This window comes from Nematolebias whitei, chromosome 5 (assembly GCF_014905685.2).
Source record: "Nematolebias whitei isolate Nwh7 chromosome 5, NemWhi1, whole genome shotgun sequence".
Taxonomy (NCBI): Eukaryota; Metazoa; Chordata; class Actinopteri; order Cyprinodontiformes; family Rivulidae; genus Nematolebias; species Nematolebias whitei.
Window position 1 is genome coordinate 39,290,393 of NC_056502.1, and position 21,207 is coordinate 39,311,599.

The 21,207-nt window shown below is 40.3% G+C and overlaps 1 protein-coding gene across 1 annotated transcript in view; it reads left to right on the forward strand.

The window, feature by feature from the left end:
* The window catches only part of LOC119409551 (nuclear factor of activated T-cells, cytoplasmic 1), a 160,398-nt gene that overhangs the window by 31,571 nt on the left and 107,620 nt on the right, over positions 1-21,207 (forward strand). Inside the window, exons 7-8 of the mRNA XM_037676449.1 lie at positions 7,632-7,687; positions 12,433-12,565. Of these exons, the coding sequence (XP_037532377.1) occupies positions 7,632-7,687; positions 12,433-12,565 (189 nt within the window). The remainder of the gene's footprint in view (positions 1-7,631; positions 7,688-12,432; positions 12,566-21,207) is intronic.

Genomic DNA, 21,207 nt, shown 5'->3' on the forward strand with positions numbered 1-21,207 from the left:
TAACGTGTGATTCCTTGTGTATGTTTCTTTGCATTGAAACTCTGGCACAACAATTTCCTGCATAATCAATAAAGTCCTGTCTTATCTTATCTTATCTTATCTTATCTTATCTTATCTCATCTTATGTAAGGTAGTCCTACGGCGTGTCTCAATATGGCCTGTGATGTATTCAGACAACAAAAACAGATGTGTACAACACACCTGTATTTCAGGCTGAGTGCAGACAAATGTTGGTGCCAGGTCTGAAGAGGGCTTTAGTGGAGAAAATGCATGTCATTTTTAGACTGTTGTAATGTAAAATCAGTTTATTTTCTTTCTATCTACTTTAATCTTCTCACTTTTTCTCTGTTTTTATTTATTTATTTTTATGTTTGCCCAAACCCCACCCGAGACATCCCAGTATCAAATGAGAAGAGCTCATGGCGTTTGCCTCAGCGGGAAACCTTAATGCACCTTAAAAATAATCACTCCTGCTTTTTAGAAGTCACGTCCGTCCCCGTGCTGCACTCGGTGATCCACAGGATAACTGATGCAAACGCTGAGCATCCTCTGCTCATGTGTGTGTTTGCTGTTGTGTGTGTGTGTGTGTGTGTGTGAGAGAGAGAGAGAGTTCCCACTTTAGCTACTAGCCCGCGGGCTTGTTTGTGTTGTTCAGTAGGAAGTGTTTTCTGTGAGTCATCCACAAAGGATTCCCTGTAGAGGAGCGAAACGGAAAAGACCAGATCCCCAGATCTTAGAAATAAATAGAAGGAAGAGAAAAGACAAAGAAAGGTTGTTCTTCCGTAGAAAGCTGCGTGTATCCATGTGGACTGTAACACTGAGTTAATATCCTGCACTAATATTAAAACTGTTTAATGGCTGAATGCCAAGTAGTACCAATGCCTTCTCCCAGCAAAATATTTTGTTTACTCTTGTCACTTTTAAGGAAAGTCTAATCGTGTCATCCGTTTAATCCATATTACTGACTTTAATATCTGTTCAGTTCATTACAGACCTCATCAGAAGAAGGGATCAAGTGAATCAGACGAGCTAGATCACATATTTGTTTCTGCTGCAGTGTAAGCTAGTATTTTTATCTGGACTTTGTCGATTTCTGGGAAGAATATCTTTAGCCGAGCCACAGAACTGGCATTTATCATACTTTCCATCTCTCTTTGTATTGTTGTGCTTCATTCCATTTTTATGTTATTGCTATTATGCGTGTCGTGTGCCAGTCTTTTGAGTTAGCCCAAACCTCTCTTTTGGCAAAAGTGTAGGGAGACATACCTGGCACACCTATTGCAGTGTGTGTTCTGGCTTGCCCTGCTTTCCATAGACGGAATGAGTGCTAGAGGCAGGGAAAATGGCGACGCAGACAGACAAACAGAGGGGGGAGAGATGGGGAAAGCCTACACTCTGACTCGGGGGGAGGAGGTGAGGGAATTCCCTGATGAGCAAGATGGTTTTTACATCTGGTTGGTTTGGAGGGTTGCCTGGAGCTCCACAGCGCCGCACGGCCTGGTCTGCAGCAGGGATAAGTCCGGTCCTATCTTCTTCAAAATGAGTATAATCTGTAACATACAGGAAGCATAAAACCATAGAACCATCTTTGTTTTTTTAATTTTAATATTGTTTTGAAGAAGTCTTAGCAGCAGGTTGAAACATTAGGACTTAAATACACGTGCGTTACAGAGTATGACTTGAATTGTTAGAGTTCATCCAAAGAATGGTAATACCTGGCAAAACACTCTCAACTCAAACAATTCTAAACAAACACCATAAAAATGTATTGAGGTATTGTACTTCTATCTCATGTTATGTCTAGACAGTGTTTTGTGGTTTGGTTGGATTAATTTTCATAACTTTAGCTGACAAGATAGAAATGTGTTAACTTCAAGTAAATTAAGTTACTTTGCTTTATAGCTGTTTGGCCACTTAACTTCTGAATACCCTTGACTAGCACAAATGTATAATGTTACTGCACAAGAAAGGGTTAAGTCTGTTGGGACATGAACGTGCTCCTGCTTTTTCAAAGCAACAGTTGAGATGTTTTGTAATGATCATGAGCAAATAAGATCTTGGTTGTTGTGAACTGTCTAGTTTGGTGTAATAGAGTTTAATTCTGACCAATAATTCAGGTGTGCATGGATTGGTGCTGTTTCAAAACAGTTCCAGTTCTAAAAAGAACCATAGCAGTGTTTGTGAATGCTGTTTCATAAATCTTTAATTTCCATCAGGTTTGCATTGATTTCTATATAATTCTGTGCTTATTTGTAAGTGCACACGGAAACAGCAGCAGCTAGCTGTAGTAGCTACTTCTACTGCAGACTGGAGGCACTTCCAGACAGAATAATGCCAGTAACTGATGCAAAATAACTATTTATGTAGTTTATAAAGTAGTGTTTTCTTAAAATATTGTCATGCTTTTAGAATGGAGTTGTTCTTGGCCGACAACACTTTGGTCTTGGTGTCGCTCAGATTATCCTTTAGCCAACTCCGTTAGAACAAAACTCCATTTCTCCAAACTTAGGCTGAAAGCTATCTGCAGCAGGTGAGATTGATTGTTCATACATCTCCACAGAACCCTGTCTCCAAGCATTTGAACTGTCACTTTGTTTAGATAGTCATTAGCATTTTACACAAATCCATAGTTGGTGAAAAAGTAAACAAATATATAAAAGTTCCATTTCAGAGAAAAAGTACTGAATGAAACCGAACGTTCTGAACCAATAAGTAAATAGGTAAATGCGTCTGATGCTAAATAAGTCATAGAATACACAGTTGCTTTCTCTAAAGCAAAGCAGTCAGTTGGTTCTAGACAAAGGATTTCTATATTTGTTCAGTCTTCTTTGCTTCAAACTTGTCTGAACAAGTCATGACCAAAAAAAACCCCTCCCTTTTATTTTGTGAGGGACAATTATTCATCTGTGGTAGGTAGTCCTGAAACACTGAAACCTTTTGTTATGACTAGAAAAGTGATCCATCATTTACGGAACGTGACTCACGTTTGGCTACAAGTTGCCAGAAAGCCCTTGCTAAAATACAGAATAAAGCTTTCATTTTCACCATGTGGTCAGTCTGAATGTTTGTGAGAGCAGGTATTGCTCTGACCCTTGCAAGGCTCTAAAATACCTTGGTAACGCACCGTTTTACCACCAACATGGCTTCACATCTTGAGAATAAATGGGTTTTATGAACGTGTAACTCTGGGGTATGCTCCAGCCATCACTTTTTGGCTATAGACCGTCTTTGCCACACAGCTGGGTTTATGATAAAAGGATGAAATTCAACTCCTCTGACCACATCCCTCTCAGCTCCAAGGTCAAACCAACTCGCGCCCTTCTTGTAATACATCAAGAATATGTCTCTTCCTGTCTGTAAACCTACCGTCAGCTCATAACCTCTCAGTCTGAAGCAGACATACATGTTTTCAGTTTCACCAGTTTACAGATGGGCAGAAACCAGGTGCTTCAGTGGTTATCAGTCATGAGGGAATCCTGCTGGCCTCTTTGGCTTTTCTCTTCCTTGGGCACGAAGGTGGATGCTTCAAGAACGTGTGTACGATTACTAAAGCATTTTTATTCAAGACAGCAGCAGAAGCGGCAGAAAGGCAATAAAATGGAATCTAACCTTGAGATATGTAAACAGGAAAGAGGGAAAAATGCTCCCTAAAATCATTTCTGGAAAAGACGCGTGCCTGAAAAGTACATCTGGGTTGTTTCAGTGGACAGCCTTCCCAATTAAGCACGTGAATCACATTTTCCATTTGCAAAAATTGTGAACTTTGTTGGTCAGTGAAAGCTGTTGTGCTCAAACTGCGCCTTTCAGAAGGTAATTTCACTTTTGGCTGTCAGTTTAATAAAAGGACAGGAGTCAGAATCTGTAAGTTCATAGTGGGGTCGAATATTTCACCGGTCAGCTGTCGAGTGTCAAGGCTCGAATAAGAAATTTGTTTGAAGCATCATAACTGAAGTAATTTAAACCAGGTGGAGCATGTATTTTGTGACTTTTGCTTGTTAACTAAACTTTAGTGCATGAAAACGTAACAAATGGGATGTGTTTTTGTGAGCTATACTATGACAACAGAGGTGTTGCCAGGCATCAGGTACACACAAAGACGATGACTCGAAGAAGCCTAACCCCACAACGGGTCTAATTGCTCAAAGAATGAGTTAGTTGTCCTGCTTTCCTGGTGTTAGTCTTTGTGGATCTAATTTACACAAGTGAGTCATTTAGCACAATACAACGGCTGGTTTAATTTAAACAGAATACCTATTAACAAACTTAAATGTCCATTCATTTCTCTTTTAAATAAAAGCCGCAGCTAAACTCCACCCATTGTTTTGTGCTCTCCACCCTCTTCCCCTCTATAGTTTAAGTGTAAGGCCAGAACAAAGGTAAAGGATATTGTGGTTCCGTGTTTGCATGTGTCTACATTTGTTTATGTGCATTGCGCGTGGGTGGACATTGGTTTTGAAGGAGGAGGCACTGTTGGGAACAGAAGCATTTTGCAGATGTTGCAAGGAAGAAAGAACGAATGGAAAGTCTTGTGGTTATCAGTCGTATGACACTCTCTGACAGTGGCCGCTTTCCAGGCCAGACTTGGTTTTTAAAGATTTTTAGCTCAAGCAAGTATTGAGAAATACAATTTCCCTGGAACAAAATAATTTACAGGTAGAGATGGAGAGAGAAAAGACCAGTTTGAAAAACATGTTTACTTGTGGCGCTCAGGGTTGATGTCGTAGTTTAAGGTTTCCCTCTTGGAGTATCTCCCAGAACGTGGGCGGGTGAGATTCCCTGTTGGTTTGTTGAGACGTAACATGAGGAATGCTCATCTCTGTCTGTCTCTGTTTCTCTCCCATGTTTTGACCTTCTCTCTGCTTCTAATTGCCCTTCCCTGCTCTTTGCAGCTTTGCAGCATTGCATGTACCTTGTTCTTTTATGCATCTAAATCGCCTGCCACATGCACATTATCGTGACTTGTAGTGTTTCTGCAGACAGAACCCTGCTCCTACTCTCCAGTCATTTTGTTCATCAGCAAGGTACACTCCACCATATGCAACGCTTGATTTCCCCAAGTTCAAATAGAAACCTCATGGCTGATCTCCTCTCTGTCTGGTTTTGTATTCTGTTCTGTTTAATATGGACTTTTTGGAAAAATATGTTTTCTGAGGTTCACTTCTGCAAACTAAAGCTGACCACCCGCCCCCACTTCCACACTTCACTGATATTCATTCAACCCTGACTGAAATCATTTACTCCCTGCATGATGTGAAAAACATAACCCATTTAGGAGAAAAACAAATCTGAGCTGCTGAACATTTCATATCAGCAAACTGATGTGGATTGTACTATCTATGGATTACAAGCTTTTGTTCAAAGTACTTTAGGTGTGAATTTGTTGTATTCATACTTTAAACTGCTTCTTTTTGCCCCACATTGTGAAGCAAAGACAATGAATTGGAAATACCCTTTGTCTGTCCCTCCATCTGAGCATGTTGTGCACACATCATCTGGAAGTGGTGGCGCAGAGGTTAGAAGATGGGCCTGTGATCGGAAAGTCGCAGGTTCAACTCCCGGTACCGTCAACATCAAAATGTGGGTGGAAAATGTGAAACACCCACACCTGCCTCCACCCTCATTGGCCCCACTCTGGGCCCTTGAGCAAGGCCCTTAACCCCCACCATCTGCTTCCTAAACAGGTCTCTCTTGAAAATGAGTTCTCGTGACTCAATGAGACTTCCTGTTTAAATACAAAGTAAATGGAAAAAAAAAAAGATAATGTGGAAAATAAATGAGTTACCAATTTTCATCCAGGAGTGTTAAAAAAGTTTCCTTTCAAAAATTGGGTTTCCACATCAAAATCCAAGATGGCTGTCACCATATGTGTAAATGTGTTAATGTTGTGAGCTGTATACCTTTAAAATTAAGCAAAGTGCCAACTTCCATTTTAGTGTGTGGCTGCATGCAGGCGTAAAAATGCCTCAAATATTGGGTTGACATTTCACAACCCAAGATGGCCACCACCATATATGTAAGCTTGCCACCCCAATTAATTGAAGAAACTATACTTTCTAGTTTATAAATTGCCTAAAAGTATAGTTTCTTCAAATAGTTCGGTCAAAAATAAGCAACACGCCTAATTCGACTTTAGTGTGTGTGCATCATAAGAAAAGTCACTTTCAAAAGTTGTGTTGCCACGTCAAAATCAAACATGGTCATCACCATATCTATATGCAAACTGACCACACTTATCATTTGAGAAAACTATGCTTTCCAGTTTTATATTGCTTAAAAGTAGTTTCCTCAAATGGTTGGGGAGGCTGAAGATTAGAGGCTAATGCCACCATTGGCCACCCCCTGGCTCCGCCATTGCGCCTGGTCATGGATAACTAACGACTTGAATATTCTGTACCAAAAACATTAGGTTTACTTACATTCCTTGTTTAATTTAAGTCCAGAAAACCCCTCATCTTGAAAACTACAAACATTTCTTATCCATGTCCCTCAGCGACAGGGGACATTGGCGAACAGCTTGTTTCCACTGACATATAAAAGCAGTGACACACTAACCACCCTGTTACCTCACATGGTGTGCCACTGACACAAAGCTGCACTGTGTCACTTCTATTTCTGACAGATGTAATGAGTCAAGGTTCTGAAAAGAAAAAAAGAAAACTGTGCCTGTGATTGGTGCTGATTGCCACAGCAAAATCCACAGGATCTGTGCTTCAAAGGTGTGGCATGAAATCACACATAAAACGTAAAGAATGTGAGCTGAGTTTCTGCAGACTCCCTTCAGCTGCAGTAGCTCACATGGCAGGAAGAGAACCATACATCGACAGGATGGAAACAAGATGAAAGAGGAAAAGAAAAAGTTCAACTTTTTTCAATAGACAAGAATAAAATTACATTTCTCATCATGTATTTTATGATTCAAATGGTATTGATGCGGAAAGATATTAAGAGTATCCTGTCTCAGTTCTGTGCCTTGAGTTTTCATGGTGCATCAAGATACTGTATGTGGCTGTAAGAAAATAATGTTACAATATATCCTCTTTACTCATCTGATACTGTGAACATCTGAGATTGTAGGTCATACTCCCAAAAAATTATTGGGTATCACCGATGTTTGCCTTATCTGAAAAAAGCAGCAATCATAAAAAGTGCTTTATTGGTTGTTAAGGCTTTGTGTTTTCATTATGCTCATGTTTAAGTGGCTTATTAGAATATTTGTACACTTCACACATGTATAATGTCAAAATCAAATGTTTAAATGTTGCTGAACAAAAAGAAAATCCCAGTTATTAATGTTCTAATTAAAGTGCTATGTGTTGTCATCATTGTATGGTCCCATACAAAGACGAAAATGTCTCTCTGCATTTAACCCATCACACCTGGGATACACCCAGGTGGAGCAGTGGGCAGCTATGTAAGTGCCTGGGGAGCAATTCGGGATTGGGTGTCCTGCTCAGAAACGCCACAGGAAGTGCAATGACCAATTGACTCAGGTTGTAGCACATCACTGACCGAAACGCCACACCAAGATGTACATAGCTCATTTCTGTTCAGTTTCACTGTTCCTCTACCCTTTTAGATAAAAAAAGCAGTTTAATAAGTTATACTAAATGTTTGTGTGTGTCTGTGGACAGACGGGCACCATCTGTGGGAGACTGAAGCCAAGGTCGACAAGGATTCCGTCAAACCTGTAAGTGCACATCAGCAACATGATTGTTTTTTAATAATTATTCTTCCCCCTGAGATGTTCTTCTTTCCTCTGTCTCCTCCTCATCTGTCCCACCTGATGATGTAACACTTGCTGAAGCATTACAAACTGGATCACAAGCGATGCTGATTAGCCAGTGCAATCCTGAATGGAATTTTCTGTAAAGGAAAAAGAAACAAACACATGCTGTCATATAGTTGCAAGAAAACAAAGTTAAAGATTACACATCAACAAGCACACACACACACACACACGCCACAGCCATCCCGTCATAGCCAGACGATTAGTTCACAGTCAAGCGTTGTGGTGAATTGGGGCTTAACACCTCATCTGTGCAGGGCTCGGGCAGCCAAAATCGACTTACACCCCCGATTCTACCTGCTGCTTTTCATGAAGGCTGTAATGAGAAAATAAACCAGCACGCTCTGACGCACAGTCACACATTCAGATCGTGTTAATATAAAACCAAGCAAAAGGGAATCGTCAACTGAGGGAAATGAAGCAAAAATGGTCTTTGTGTCACAGAAAGCTTCTTGTGCTCTGGAATTAATTAAGATTTCATCGAGGTTTGTTAGGGCTAAAAACTTGTTTGCTTGGGCGTGATGTCAGCATGTGTTGAACTGCTGATGCCTTTCATCGGGGGGTGTCACTTCCTCCCACTCTCATTGTAAACTAAGAACGTATACGCTGCCAAAGGCTCTAAACTAACAGACGTGTATTTAAGAGCTGCTGCTTGAAACTGTATTTCTTTATAACAAGTCCATGCTCAATAATCCAGGTATAAAATCCAACATTTTTCAGTCAGGTCTGTATTTCTTTATGTTGCCCCCTAAAGCTTTGGGTCAACCCACTTCATGATTGCCACCACAGCTAACCTTAGCAAATGCAAAAATGGCTATCTTTTATAGATATTTTATAGAAATATTATAGATATAAGGAGGATGAGGAGGGAGAGGAGTCCAGAGTCAGGAGCTGTGAGAAGGTCATTAGTGATTTTGGTAAGAGCTGGTTTGGTGTTGTGAAGTGGGTGAAAGCCAGATTGGAATTATTCATATAGATCATTGTCGGAGGTGGATATGGATCTGGGAAACAAAGAAATGGGAGATTAGATGTAGGTCAAAAGTTATTGATGTCACTGGTGTCTGATCTGGGTTTCTTGAGGTTGGGACTATGGCTACTGTTTTAAGAAATGATGAGACAATACCAAATGAAAGAAAGTTGTAGATACTGCACGATCCTGATCAAGCTGCTACCCCTGTGATCTGACTTTGGAATAAGTGGAAGATAATGGATGGAATGATTGAGACAATGCCAGAGGTGAGAGAGGAGTGAACAATTTCTGTTATTAAGGGGTAAGAGAGTGACCAGAGGCTTTAACAAGTGTAGTCGTAAAGGGATCAAGCTGACAGGTTGATGACTTCGATGTTCAGATCAGGTCGGATATTTGAGAATGTGAAGGAAGTATGATGCCTGGGAGTGAGTGGAAGAGATGGGGTAGAAAAATAGGGATGGGCAGGTTGCATATAGAGTGAGTGGGTAGATGCTGATATTGTTGATCTTGTTATTGAGAAATGTCAGAGTTACAGTTATTGGTGGAGTAGAGGTGAGGGGGAAAGAGTCTGGTGGGCATAGAGTTCTGTTTGCTAGAGAGAAAAGTGTATTTCTGTCACCTGTACTGATGATATTTCTGTAATATTGTTATTTGGCTGAGGAGGGGGTGTTTTTATAATGGAGAATATGTACAGAGTACATGTATTTGTGAATTGTGAGTCCTGTTCCCTTATGGAGGCTTTCAAGCTGTCGTCCTTTGGCATTCAAATAGTGAAGCTCAGGTGTAGACTAAAGGTTGAATGACTACATCATTTTTAAACTCGACATTAACATAATAAAACTCGAGTAGAACTCGAGTACTTGATGACATCATAGGATCTAAAGATACAAAAATAAATAAATAAAACCACAAAAATAGTCATTATTTACAACAAAAAAAAGACCAACAAAACATTGGGAGCACATATTATGCTCCTACCGTGTATCATACTGCAAATAAATCACAGGAAAAACTAAATTATTAGTTATTATTATTAAGCTGCAAAAGTAAAAGAAACATGCAGCATGTCAAAAACTAAACTAAAAACAGTGTGTTGGGGGGGGGGGGGGGGTGACAACCACCCCGCACCACCGCCAGCTGTGGTGCGCATTAGGTTTAGTATTAGAGATTAATATGTTTATAGGTTTTTATAGGTTTAGAGATTAATATTTTTTGCTTTTTGTTTGTGAAACAAGGTCAGAGGAAGCTGGTTCTGGTTCGGTTGATTGGACCCGGTGTTACACCATATTCTGTGACCTGCAACAGCGCATGCAACACCGCCCTCTACGGTCACAATATACGGTGGTCACAGAATATGGTGTAACACCGGTTCGCAACGAGCTCCAAACAGTCAAGAAGTTGATTCATTTTCTGTTTCCTTATGGTAGTTTAACCAGAAGATTCATCTTTAGTGAAATATTTCCAGACTATTGATGCATTTCTACCTGTTTGCCAAGACTGGGCCTGCTCCGCTCCATCTGTCTGCTTGGAGGAATCCATTTTGTAACTCGCGCCTGTTGCAGATCACGTGACACGCAATGACGTAACAGCGACGTAATGATGTCACCACGAATACTCAATGTGAAATTAAAAACCCGATAGATGTCCTAGGAATTGATGTGTAGATTACTCGAGTATTCTGTTAAAGCCCTAGTGTAGACCAGGGTGCAGAGAGGGTGAAGGAGATAGTCTGTGTTTTAATGGAACCAGTGTGTTCAGGAGGTTATGGAGACTCTTCGTATAGTGTGTTACTAGCTTGCCAGGAGAATGTGAGCCGTTTATGCTGAGGAGGTTTCCATTACCAGTATTTAGAGTGTCCTTGTTAATGTTCTTGATATTTCTAAAAGAGATGACACATGTTGGTTTAGCTTTAGTTAGTGAGAATGTCACATTGAAAGAGATGCACATACGGTCAGAGATAGGCAGATCTGTTGCAGAACAGTTTTATGGGGTGATACCACAACAACAGATGAGGTCAAGAACATGTCCTTTAGAATGGGTGGGAAAAGCCATGAACTGTTGAAAACAAAAACTGTCCAAACAAGATAAGAAGTCCTCAGTTAGAGGGGTATTAGAGTTGTTGAAATGTATGTTAAAGTCACTGAGCCAAATTATGCTGGGGGACAGTACTGCAAATTTGGTGAGGAGGATAGTGATGCTGATAAATTCAGTTTTGGACTTATGTGTATGATAATTAGTTACTATTGTGGTGGGGGATGGGCCACTGTGCTGTATGGCTGTAGACTTGAATGACTGAATGGTTGGTGCAGGGGTGGGGATGATTCTCCATTCTTTATGATAAACTAGAGCCTCCCCCACGACCAGTGCCACTGGGTTGGCAGGTGAAGATGCAACAAAGGGGGATGGATTCATTAATCTCTAAAATGGTTTTGGTTTGTGGCCAAGTTTAGGTGAAATATAAGAAGTAAGTAATTTTGTCCTGTTAATTTTCCTCAAGTAAGCAATGTGGTTTCGTCAGAAGGGTAAATGGGGATTTATTTGTTTAAAAGACTTATGGTGCTTCAACTGAACTCTAGGATGCTGTAAAATAGGTGAGTGTGCAAGGTGGAGGTAAACGTGATAAACACAAGTACCTCAGTGTTCTTACTTGTTGTCAGCAACAAACAGTAAGGAGCACTGGCCTTCTTTTTCTGTTACTTCCAACCAGACTACCTTAAAGTGCTCGAGTCTGCCTGCCTGGCTGTGTTTTTATTGCTGTCTGGAGAGTGCTAACGTTGGATGTTTGGGATTGAGGAGGAAGGCTGCATGCATTTACCACACTCAATCAGCCACCTGCATGTTTTCCTTGTCATCATGTGGAAGGCAGGCTGGGGCTGAGATCACCTTCAGCCCACCCTCCACGCCCCATCCCCTCTAGCCTTCCTCCATGCACAACGACGACAGAGAAAAACCTGCCACCAGACAAAAGTTCCCAACTCTAACCTGTACAGACCCCAACGAGAGTGACAGCTATCCCAGGAATTAGACACCATCACACCATCACTGACAATTTTTTCTACATTTCCTCCGTCAGAATTAAAGCTGTCAGGAGTTCACATCCGTTCAGACATGTTGTGGTCTAGCAGGGAAGAGAGGGGTGGGGAACACGACCCCTTTTACAGAGGAGAACGGCTGTGCAAACAAATAAGCCTGCCTGTCTTCTGTGCTGTACAGGAAAAAAAAAATCTAAAGCCCCAGGGTTTTTGTCAGAGACAAACACGGGCAGTGGACCAGCCTCTTGGGTCCTACTACTGCTTCTACACAATCCAGACATTCGCATTCAGACCAGCTCCCTGTCCAGCCACTTGGAAACAGTATCCTAAATGCAGGCCAGCAGCAAAATAAACATAGCTGTTGATTAACCTCTAAACCTCCCGGGCTTGGAGAGTGTTATACTGTAAACTCATTCCATACCACCAATGTAAAGCTGTATTTAAGAAAACACGCAAAGAAACAAAATCCACATGCTAAATGTTGCAAAAACAATTAAAACTTGTTGGTTGAAAAGTTACAGAACTTGTGAAACATGAAATCAAATGATTAAACGTAAACTGACTCAGATGTCAGTTCATATTTATATTCAGCAATTGTTATGTCACATAAAGTTGAAATATCTTCTTGTATCTTTATATTTTAGGGTACCCTTGTTGTGGAGATCCCCCCCTACAGGAATCAAAGAATATCCAGCTCCATGCAGGTTAACTTCTATGTCTGCAACGGCAAGAGGAAGAGAAGCCAGTACCAGCGCTTCACCTACCTGCCTCCTAATGGTAAACCAAAACCCTGATGTTTCTACTGCCAGATAACTCATATAGTCATGAGGGGAAAAAAAAACACATCCACCACTTGTTGATATACATAATATACATGTTAACACACTAATATACAATATAGTCTTTACCGGTTCTACAGTTATCTAAATCTAACATCAAGTATGTGAAAAATGGGGGTGGCGGCACAGAGATTAGGGAAGGCGAGCCTGTGACTGAAAGGTTGTTAATACAATTTGGGTGGGAAACATCTGCCTTCAGATGCATAAGATGCATTAGTGGTCAATTAACCTTGTGCAAAGGCCCTTAACCCCATGCCCCTGTCTGCTCCACCGGGCACCCAAGATGGCAGACATCTGCTCCACACATGTGGGCTGTGGTAGCTCGGTGGTCAGTGGTTGCATCGGGAAGGATGTCCAACACACAAAGAAATTTCAAATCTTTGTGCAAGTTTACTCCCATTGGAAAAAGAAAAATGTTGAGAAAAAATAAAATGTATCAAATGAGCATCCTCTGTAGGGTGGCTGAGCTCAGCCTTAGAGATAATGTGACAAGCTTCATCATCCAGTTGAGATCGGCATAGTCAGCTGAGGTGGTCAGGAATCTGATCAGGATACCTCCTATGCAGCTCTCTTTGAAGGTTTTTTAGGGATATCCAATTAAAAGAGACTCCTGGGGCAGACTCAAAACTCGCTGGAGGAATTACGTTTTCTCTCTGGCCTGGGAAAGCCTTGGGATCCCCCAGGAGGAGCTGGAGTGTTGTTGGGGTAAGGGATGTCTAAGTTTTCCTCCTGGACCTGTTGCCTCTGCATCCCAACCATAAATAAATGGAAAAAAATAGGTAAATTGATAGATTAAATTTGCTGTTGTGCACTTCAGATTAAATTTGAATACGTTCAAAAACTGGTATAGATTTTTATTGTCTTGAAATGTAATCTGAACAACGGTGGACTTTTCTTTTCCTGTGACTGTATGCTTTTCTAAAGTGACACAATTTGCACTCCACTTTCATAGTATTTCTTAAACTCTTAAGAACTGTGAAATGTAAACGGTATGACTCTACATGTCAACATACCAGGTGAAATTTATAGCAGTTTTTAGTGGATATTTTGGCACCACTTGACTGTGGCTTATGAGTGAGAGCAGAAGAAGAGGTTGTTTATTCTGTTGTGAAACCTCGTTCCTCAGTCATGAGGTGTTCCTGCTGAGTGACAGATCCTCCGAGCGCTGTCAGTGTAGACAAGTCAATCTTCAATGGACCTCACTTTCACATTCTGCCTCACACAATACCTCCATGGTGTCCAAATAGCCCAACAAACTCACAATTACACATGGATATACACATACAAACAGCCATCCAGCTAGTGCTTTGTCTTGCCATTCATGTTGCAACCTGAGAAGCCATGCAGGATTACATCTCTCTGCACTTACCATGTCCCTCAGGTATCACTGTTTAGCAATTGACTTCATATTGGAATTTTAAGAATGAATTGAAACATTCACTTTTGAAATTGCAGTAGGAGTTATTTGCTTTCCACACTATAGACAGGCGAAATATCACATAATCTTGATTGGTATCATGTTTCCTGAAAAAGTTCATTTCAGATCCTTAAAACAACAAGTAAGAAGTAATGGCTTTTTTTTAAGAACAACACCTAAATTTAGTTTTCAGTATCAGATTAATTGATACTCTCATACCCATATGTATCTTGATCTTCATACTGGTTTAGGACTTCCATCCTGCACCCTACATCACGATACCCAGTGGAATCCATTAGATCAAAACAACAGGATCTTGTTTTCATTGATCAGTGCTTGATGGGTCTCATGCAGACCTTTTAAGTCTACAGCTGCTAATAAGATGTGGCATTTACATTATCTGCAGTTATTTGTACATCCACAGGAGATAAGTGATCGGGACTTTGGATCAAGCTTCTAGAATAAATAGAACATAGCCCTACTTTGGAATTGAGTGATAAAAAAGAGGAGTCTTAAACGGTCGCCATATATGGCCTATCTATTTCATACGCTGTACATCAACCCTGACAGAGACAGACAGTATGATATGCAGCTTCTTGGCAGAGTATCTCTAAGTCATTTGGCTGAACATAAACAGAGCTCTAATTAAAAGATGACTTGTTGTGTTCTGCCTTTTGCTGCCAAGTAAACCACAAGCACAGTGTGGACCACACAAGCGGGGCGAATATCGTCTCAGAGATGCATAATTAACTCACAAATGTTGCAGCCAAACAGATAGGGAATCACAACTTTAATTTAGAGATTTACAACTCCTTTGGAGTCCCTCATAACTCTATGCGACAATGGGCATCTGTAAAAACAAACTTTTATTCCAGATCTGAAACTCATGCGTACATTTACTTGTTTTCCTTTTAACTAAATATCTCATGAACCACTACACAGATTTTAATAAAAACTTTACAAAAGTAATAGAATATATACATCTACAACTGATTAAGCTTGTGAATTCAGTCCAATTCAAGATGGGCAGCACAGCAGAGCAACATCAGTGAACACAAAAATTGCTGTAACTCAATCGACCTTGTAGATATGGAGCAAAAATTGGGCGTGGCAGTAGCTGAGTGGTATCCACAAAACATACTCTGAGCTCCAGTACAGCTCACAAGTTCTCAAATTATTGCATGAGGTTATGCAGAACACAAAACTCTGACATAAAAGTGGTGGTCAATATGCATCTCTTCAAGAAATGCTAAGCACAATTTGGAGATTTGACAGGCGTTTTACATTTGCACTGGTGGAGTACCACAATTATGATAACGAAAAACGTACACATCAATTATACTCTGTAAAATTTAAATCCATGATTGCTGATTCTAAAGAATGGCGTATAAAGGTTGGTGCATATTCAGCATAAACCAAACCTTTGTAGTGATGAGGGGTGCAACAGTTTCTCAAGAGGAAATCCTAGTGAAGCTGTTTGTTTCTGAGGGTTTCAGTGTGTTTGTGTGTCAACAATGAGTGAAAAGACGGCTGCTGTGGCCAGGTACTCAGGGTGGGCTGGGAAGGAGGACACCCACACATTTACACACATTTACACAAACAGACACACACATTTGTCAACACTGTTTTTTGGTTCACTCATATGAAAAGTCTCTTCCGGCCCCTCAACCCACTTCAAGCACAGTTGTGGTCAGTGACGTTGGTTACAGAGAACATTTCTTTCACACTCTGTTGTCTGCTCGTCTATAAAAAAGGCAAACCCGGGGCTTAAAATAGCCTGACTTGTTTGAAACAGCGGAAGGATGAAGCAAACACTCTCTGGGACACAGATGCTGAAAACCACCTTCATTTTCCATTCAGGTCATGTGGTTACCTTATTATTCTTTAACACTAATGAAAAACACAATCAGTGGCCACAGATGCTGAACACTGGTGACTACCTTTACACAACTTTGCACATTGGTTTAAAAAAAACAACACATGTTCAACCAGACATATCGTTTCAACAGATTGCATTGTTTAAGACATGCAAACAGATTGAATAAACTCTCAGCCTCACTCGGCCTCCTGCGGGAACTGTAAAATAATATTACAAGAAGGAGACAGCGAAAACATTAAACTGGCTGCCAGTCACAGATAAACTTTTTAGTGTTTAGTAGAAAGGGCTCAGTAGAACTGTTAAAATAAATGCATGGTAAGGCAAAAACAGGAATTACATAATTATCAAACATCAAATTAGAATAAATTCATTAGCACAATATAGGTTAATAAAGCACGTCAGTAAATGCAGAAGTATAAAGTTTGTATGGACAAACCAATCCCTTACCTAATTACCGGTAAACGTCAGCACAAGTATTTGCTAATGTCTAATCAGTCAAGTGTCATCACCTCCAGGTGAACTGATACATTCATCAACAGTAGGGTATTGATATTTACATGTTCTACACTCAGCACTTCTACGTTCACGTAACATGGCTGTTAATTAACAAAAAATAATATCTGAGCCCTCTTTTAGCTAGCCATTAGCCTAGCCTGTTATCCTTTACTTTGGGCTACATGTTCTTTGAGTGATGGCTGATAAAGTGCTAAAATTATCTGACATAAAGTTGCTTCAGAAATTACCAGCTTATCCTTTTAAAACCACTTTAGTTGCTAAGATTTCATTAAAGTGTGTGGTGTTTTATCAAGTTTTACACCCAAGCTTTTGGCAGCACGATGGCTCAGTGGTTAGCACTGTTGCCTCACAGCAAGAAGGTCCTGGGTTCAATCCCTAGTTGGACCTGAGGTCTTTCTGTGTTGAGTTTGCATGTTCTTCTTGTGCATGCGTGGGTTTTCTCCAGATACTCCAGTTTCCTCCCACAGACCAAAAACATGCATGTTAGGCTGCCTTCAGGCCCAGGCCTCGCTTGTAAAAGAGATCTCAGTGGGATTTGCCTGCTTAAATAAGGTTAATAAATAAATAAAACCCACATTACTTTTAGAATACAGTGTTATTTAGGTGAAATTATGTATGTAATGAACAAAAAGTGTCAAGAGCATCAAACCATAGCACCTTTGGAGTAGCTTGGTGAGTGTTTCTGTGGAAATATCATACATTTCTGTTGGAATAACACATGGTACACAAAGCTGACAATAGCGATTACGCTTTTTCAAATGTCTTTGTGTGAATTAGTTTAGAAAGTGAAAGAGTCTGTGTTTGACGATAGCCTGTCATGATTTAGCTTGTTATTAAAAGACATTCTTCTTTGCAGATTTATTTAATCAAATAGCATACCAACTCCAGTTTTCAAAATTGCATTGTGGTTCATGCAAATGCTATTTCATAAACCTTCAAAACGCCACCAATTTATGCCTAGTGGTTATTCCAGGAGAAACTGTATGATACTCCTGCTGGAAGTGCCACCAAGCTGCACCAGAAGTGCTAAGGCTAGCCTCTGCTGCCATTATTTGCTTTTACAAAATCTAAAAGAATCTTTGTAAATAACAATAATACAAAGTTGAAGGCAATGATGATTTAATTAATTGTCTTTACATGAATCATTTAGACAATTTGGAAATTGGAGCAGTTTTGAAATATCAACAATACTTTTTGGTCTTTGCTGATTAGCGGTTAGCATGCTAGTTCAGTCAGAATTAAGCTGTTTTTCATTCTGAAGGTTATCAACAAAAGATTAAAAATGATTGAATATTCCATCCAAATAGCTGAACTATCACTTTAAGGCAGTTAAGTCAAAAGTTTTCTTTGCACAAGGAAAAGAGTAAGAACTCAACAAATCAGAAAGAGGTTTTGAAGTTATAATACGCAATCAGCAGTGTTTGTAATTGGACTCTAAATACGTGTCCATGACATTAGGATGTTTTGTCTGTTTCTCTGCGTGAGCTCTGCTTTTCCAAGCTCCATTTCCAATCATTCTAGCAGAGACGCAATGTGCTGTTCTTAAAACAAGAAACAGTTTTCACAAACCACATTAAACAACAGACTTCCAGCACTCCCAATAGATGCCAACAATGACCAAAACTAGGGTGAAGAGCTTCTCGGAACCTCTCTGTTTTTACAGGCCGTTTGGAGATTCCTCTGGCATATCATGTTGTATTCCTATGGGTGCCCACCCCTCCATGATTGCATTGGTTTGTGGTTGGATCTGTACAGAACAGAACCAGAAACATTTTCTGTGACACATACAGGAAAACTTAATGACCTGCACATTGTTCTTTGTGAATAGGTTTTTGCAGAGTCATGTTTTTTGGAAATCTGGACAATGACTGAAAAGTTTCAGTCATGTCTGCAGATTTGGGTTTTGTCCGGCATTGCAATCAGACTCGATGTTTGCAACGAGACCAGATTGCCTGCTCTGTGGGACACAATGCGCCAGCTACCTTTGAGTTAATGAACCACCACCTGCTCCACTATATGAGTGTTTCTGCAGACCCATACTATTAAAACAAAACTAGTTTATCATTTCATTTTTACTGCCTACTGCAGAAGGTGAATGTTTTTACTCCTGTTCCTGTATGTGGATGTCTGTATTTTTGTCTGTTAGCAAAATAACTCATAAACCCTTAATGAAACTCACAAAGTAATCACTGGATGTTCTTCTATAACTGATCACTTGTTGGGTCAATAATTCAAGATGGCTGCCTCAGTGATTCATTCTTAGCAAACAACAACAACAGCAACAAACACACATATGATCCAGTCAGTTTTACAAACATTGATCTAAAACTTGATGTGTTATTAGTTGGGGGTCATCACCACCTTATACACTAAACGTTAACAGAACCCACAATTTCTGTTTTTAATATATTTTTATAATATCACCGGCGACCCCCGTGACCCAAGATGGAAGAAGTGGGTCAAAGATAATGGATGGATATTAGTTCACCCAGCACTGTTTCTATATTTTTGTGAACAAATCCATTCCACTTGATTAATATGAGAATAAGCAAATCACTAAAAGTCCACTCCGGGTTTTCCTGGTACCTACAACAACTCACATGCAGTATTTCTCCTCTGTCACTTGCCTTGGCAGGGCACTCATCTATTCGTTTTTTTTGTGGATGGTGAAGGGGAGGAGGGGAGACATCTCTGTGTTGCACGCTAGCTTAGCATTACATTAGTGCCAGCAGTTGTTGACCAAGGTTGGGGAGGTTAGACTGCTCGAGAGAAGTGGAGCATGCTCTATTCACACAAGGAGAGCTGTTGGTCAGGCTACTTCTTGTACCATGCTCTCTAAAATAGTTACTGAATCAAGTGTTTACTTATGTAGGTAAACATAGATGTTTAACAGCCTGTTAAAATACACCAGAATGAAGGAAATGGCATCTACTTTATTCAGAATTTTCTGAGGGAGGAATCCCAGACCCCCTCACCATTGTCCCCTCCACATTACAAATGCTTCTGACGTCAGTACCGCTAAACCTTTAATTTTGTCTATCTAGTGTTTTTCTTGTCAATGGAAATAAAAATCAGAACCTTTTCTGTCCAGCACTACAGATGCTCAAATAACTAATATTTACAGACAAACCCCATTCCTAATCAAATATACATGTTCAGTTATTTATCTTACCTGCATCTCCTTCCCTTTAATTAAACAACATACAACTGATTTGTAAAATAACTCAATATGCCAGATCAGCTTTAAAAGAGCAGCTAGGAAAACTGACAATAAGGAGAAAACTCTGCACAGATATCATCCATTTCTGGGTCATAAACCATCCATCTTTATATATGTTTTCCCTTTCGGGGTCATTCGTCAGCTAGTGCCTATATCCAGCAGTCACTGTGTGATAGGCGAGGTGCTCGTGGACAAGTCACGAGTCCATCACAGGGATACATAGAGATAAATGAGACATTCAGTCTTTCAACCCACATCTAGTTAATATTTACAGTTATCAGTCAGCCTAACATGCGTGTATTTAACCTGTGGGAGGAAACCGGAGTACCCAGAGAAAACCCACTTGTGCATGGGCAGAACATGCAAACTTCACACAGAAAGACCAGGAGGGGAACCTGCAGCCTTTTTGCTATGAGGTGACAATGCTAGCCACTCTTCCACTGTGCAATGAGCCATAACCTATAGGAGGAAATTAGCCAGCCGAAGCTGACCCTCACCTGGTTACATCAGTTTTCTCAGTTCACACGTGAAAGAGGTTGATAATCAAACAAGAGAGGAAACTTCTGTTTGTGATAGGTCAGAAAATGTTTTTATATCTATGAAGAAAATATATCAAAATGATCAAATGTTTATTTTCCCAATGTTTTTTAGTCATGAGGTGTCCTAGAGAGTGACATTACCAGTATGCATCAGACAATTTGGTCTTTTTTTTTTTAGACACTCCAAATGAGAAGAATAACTCAAATTTGTGTGTATCCTTCACTCAATTTATAAACCTCAACCTCGGATCTATGCTACTGATTTGAAAATGACTCATTTATATTTACCTCACTCCAGTACCCCTGCTTTGACCGGTCATTATTAACTCGTCACATTGGTCTGAGTGGGACTATTTCTGCTGTCAACTCTATTTTCCCAAACTGAGTTCATTCAAAGAGCTCCAATTAAGGCTGAAGTGATATTTTCTTTCTTTCTGATATTCACCCCTCTGACAAACACAACCTTGCTCCTTAGCAATCTGCTGCCCGTTCAAGCTAAAGAAAAGGCAGAAGAGTGGAAGACAGCCACAGAGGGAAGGATGACGTGTGACCATGTGACTCTCTTGTTATTCCCCAGGCTTTGTAGAGGAGGCCTGGGCATCAGGGGATTCCACCCTATGGTGCTCCCACACACACCGAGCCAATTCTCTGGGCTTTTGAAGCAGGCAGGTTGACGTAAATGTGCTCCCTGCTGCGTTATCGCAGTAACACAGCTCAGCACCTCAGAGGCTGCAGGTGCGATTACAGTCTTAAAAAAAAAAAAAGGAGAAAAAAGAAAAACACGCTGTCGTTCATGAACCGAAGTTATAGCTGCCACCATTACTCTAAATCAGTTTAGACAAGCATCTTTTTTATTCTGACAACTGTTTGCTTTTCTGTAAATGTCATGCGGAGCTAGTCTGGCCAAAAACTTTTAATGGTTGGCATCAACACTCACCACACCCATTAACGTTGTTTAACAATTTGTGTGAACAGAAACAGTATGTCCATTGTGACTCCAAAAACTTTG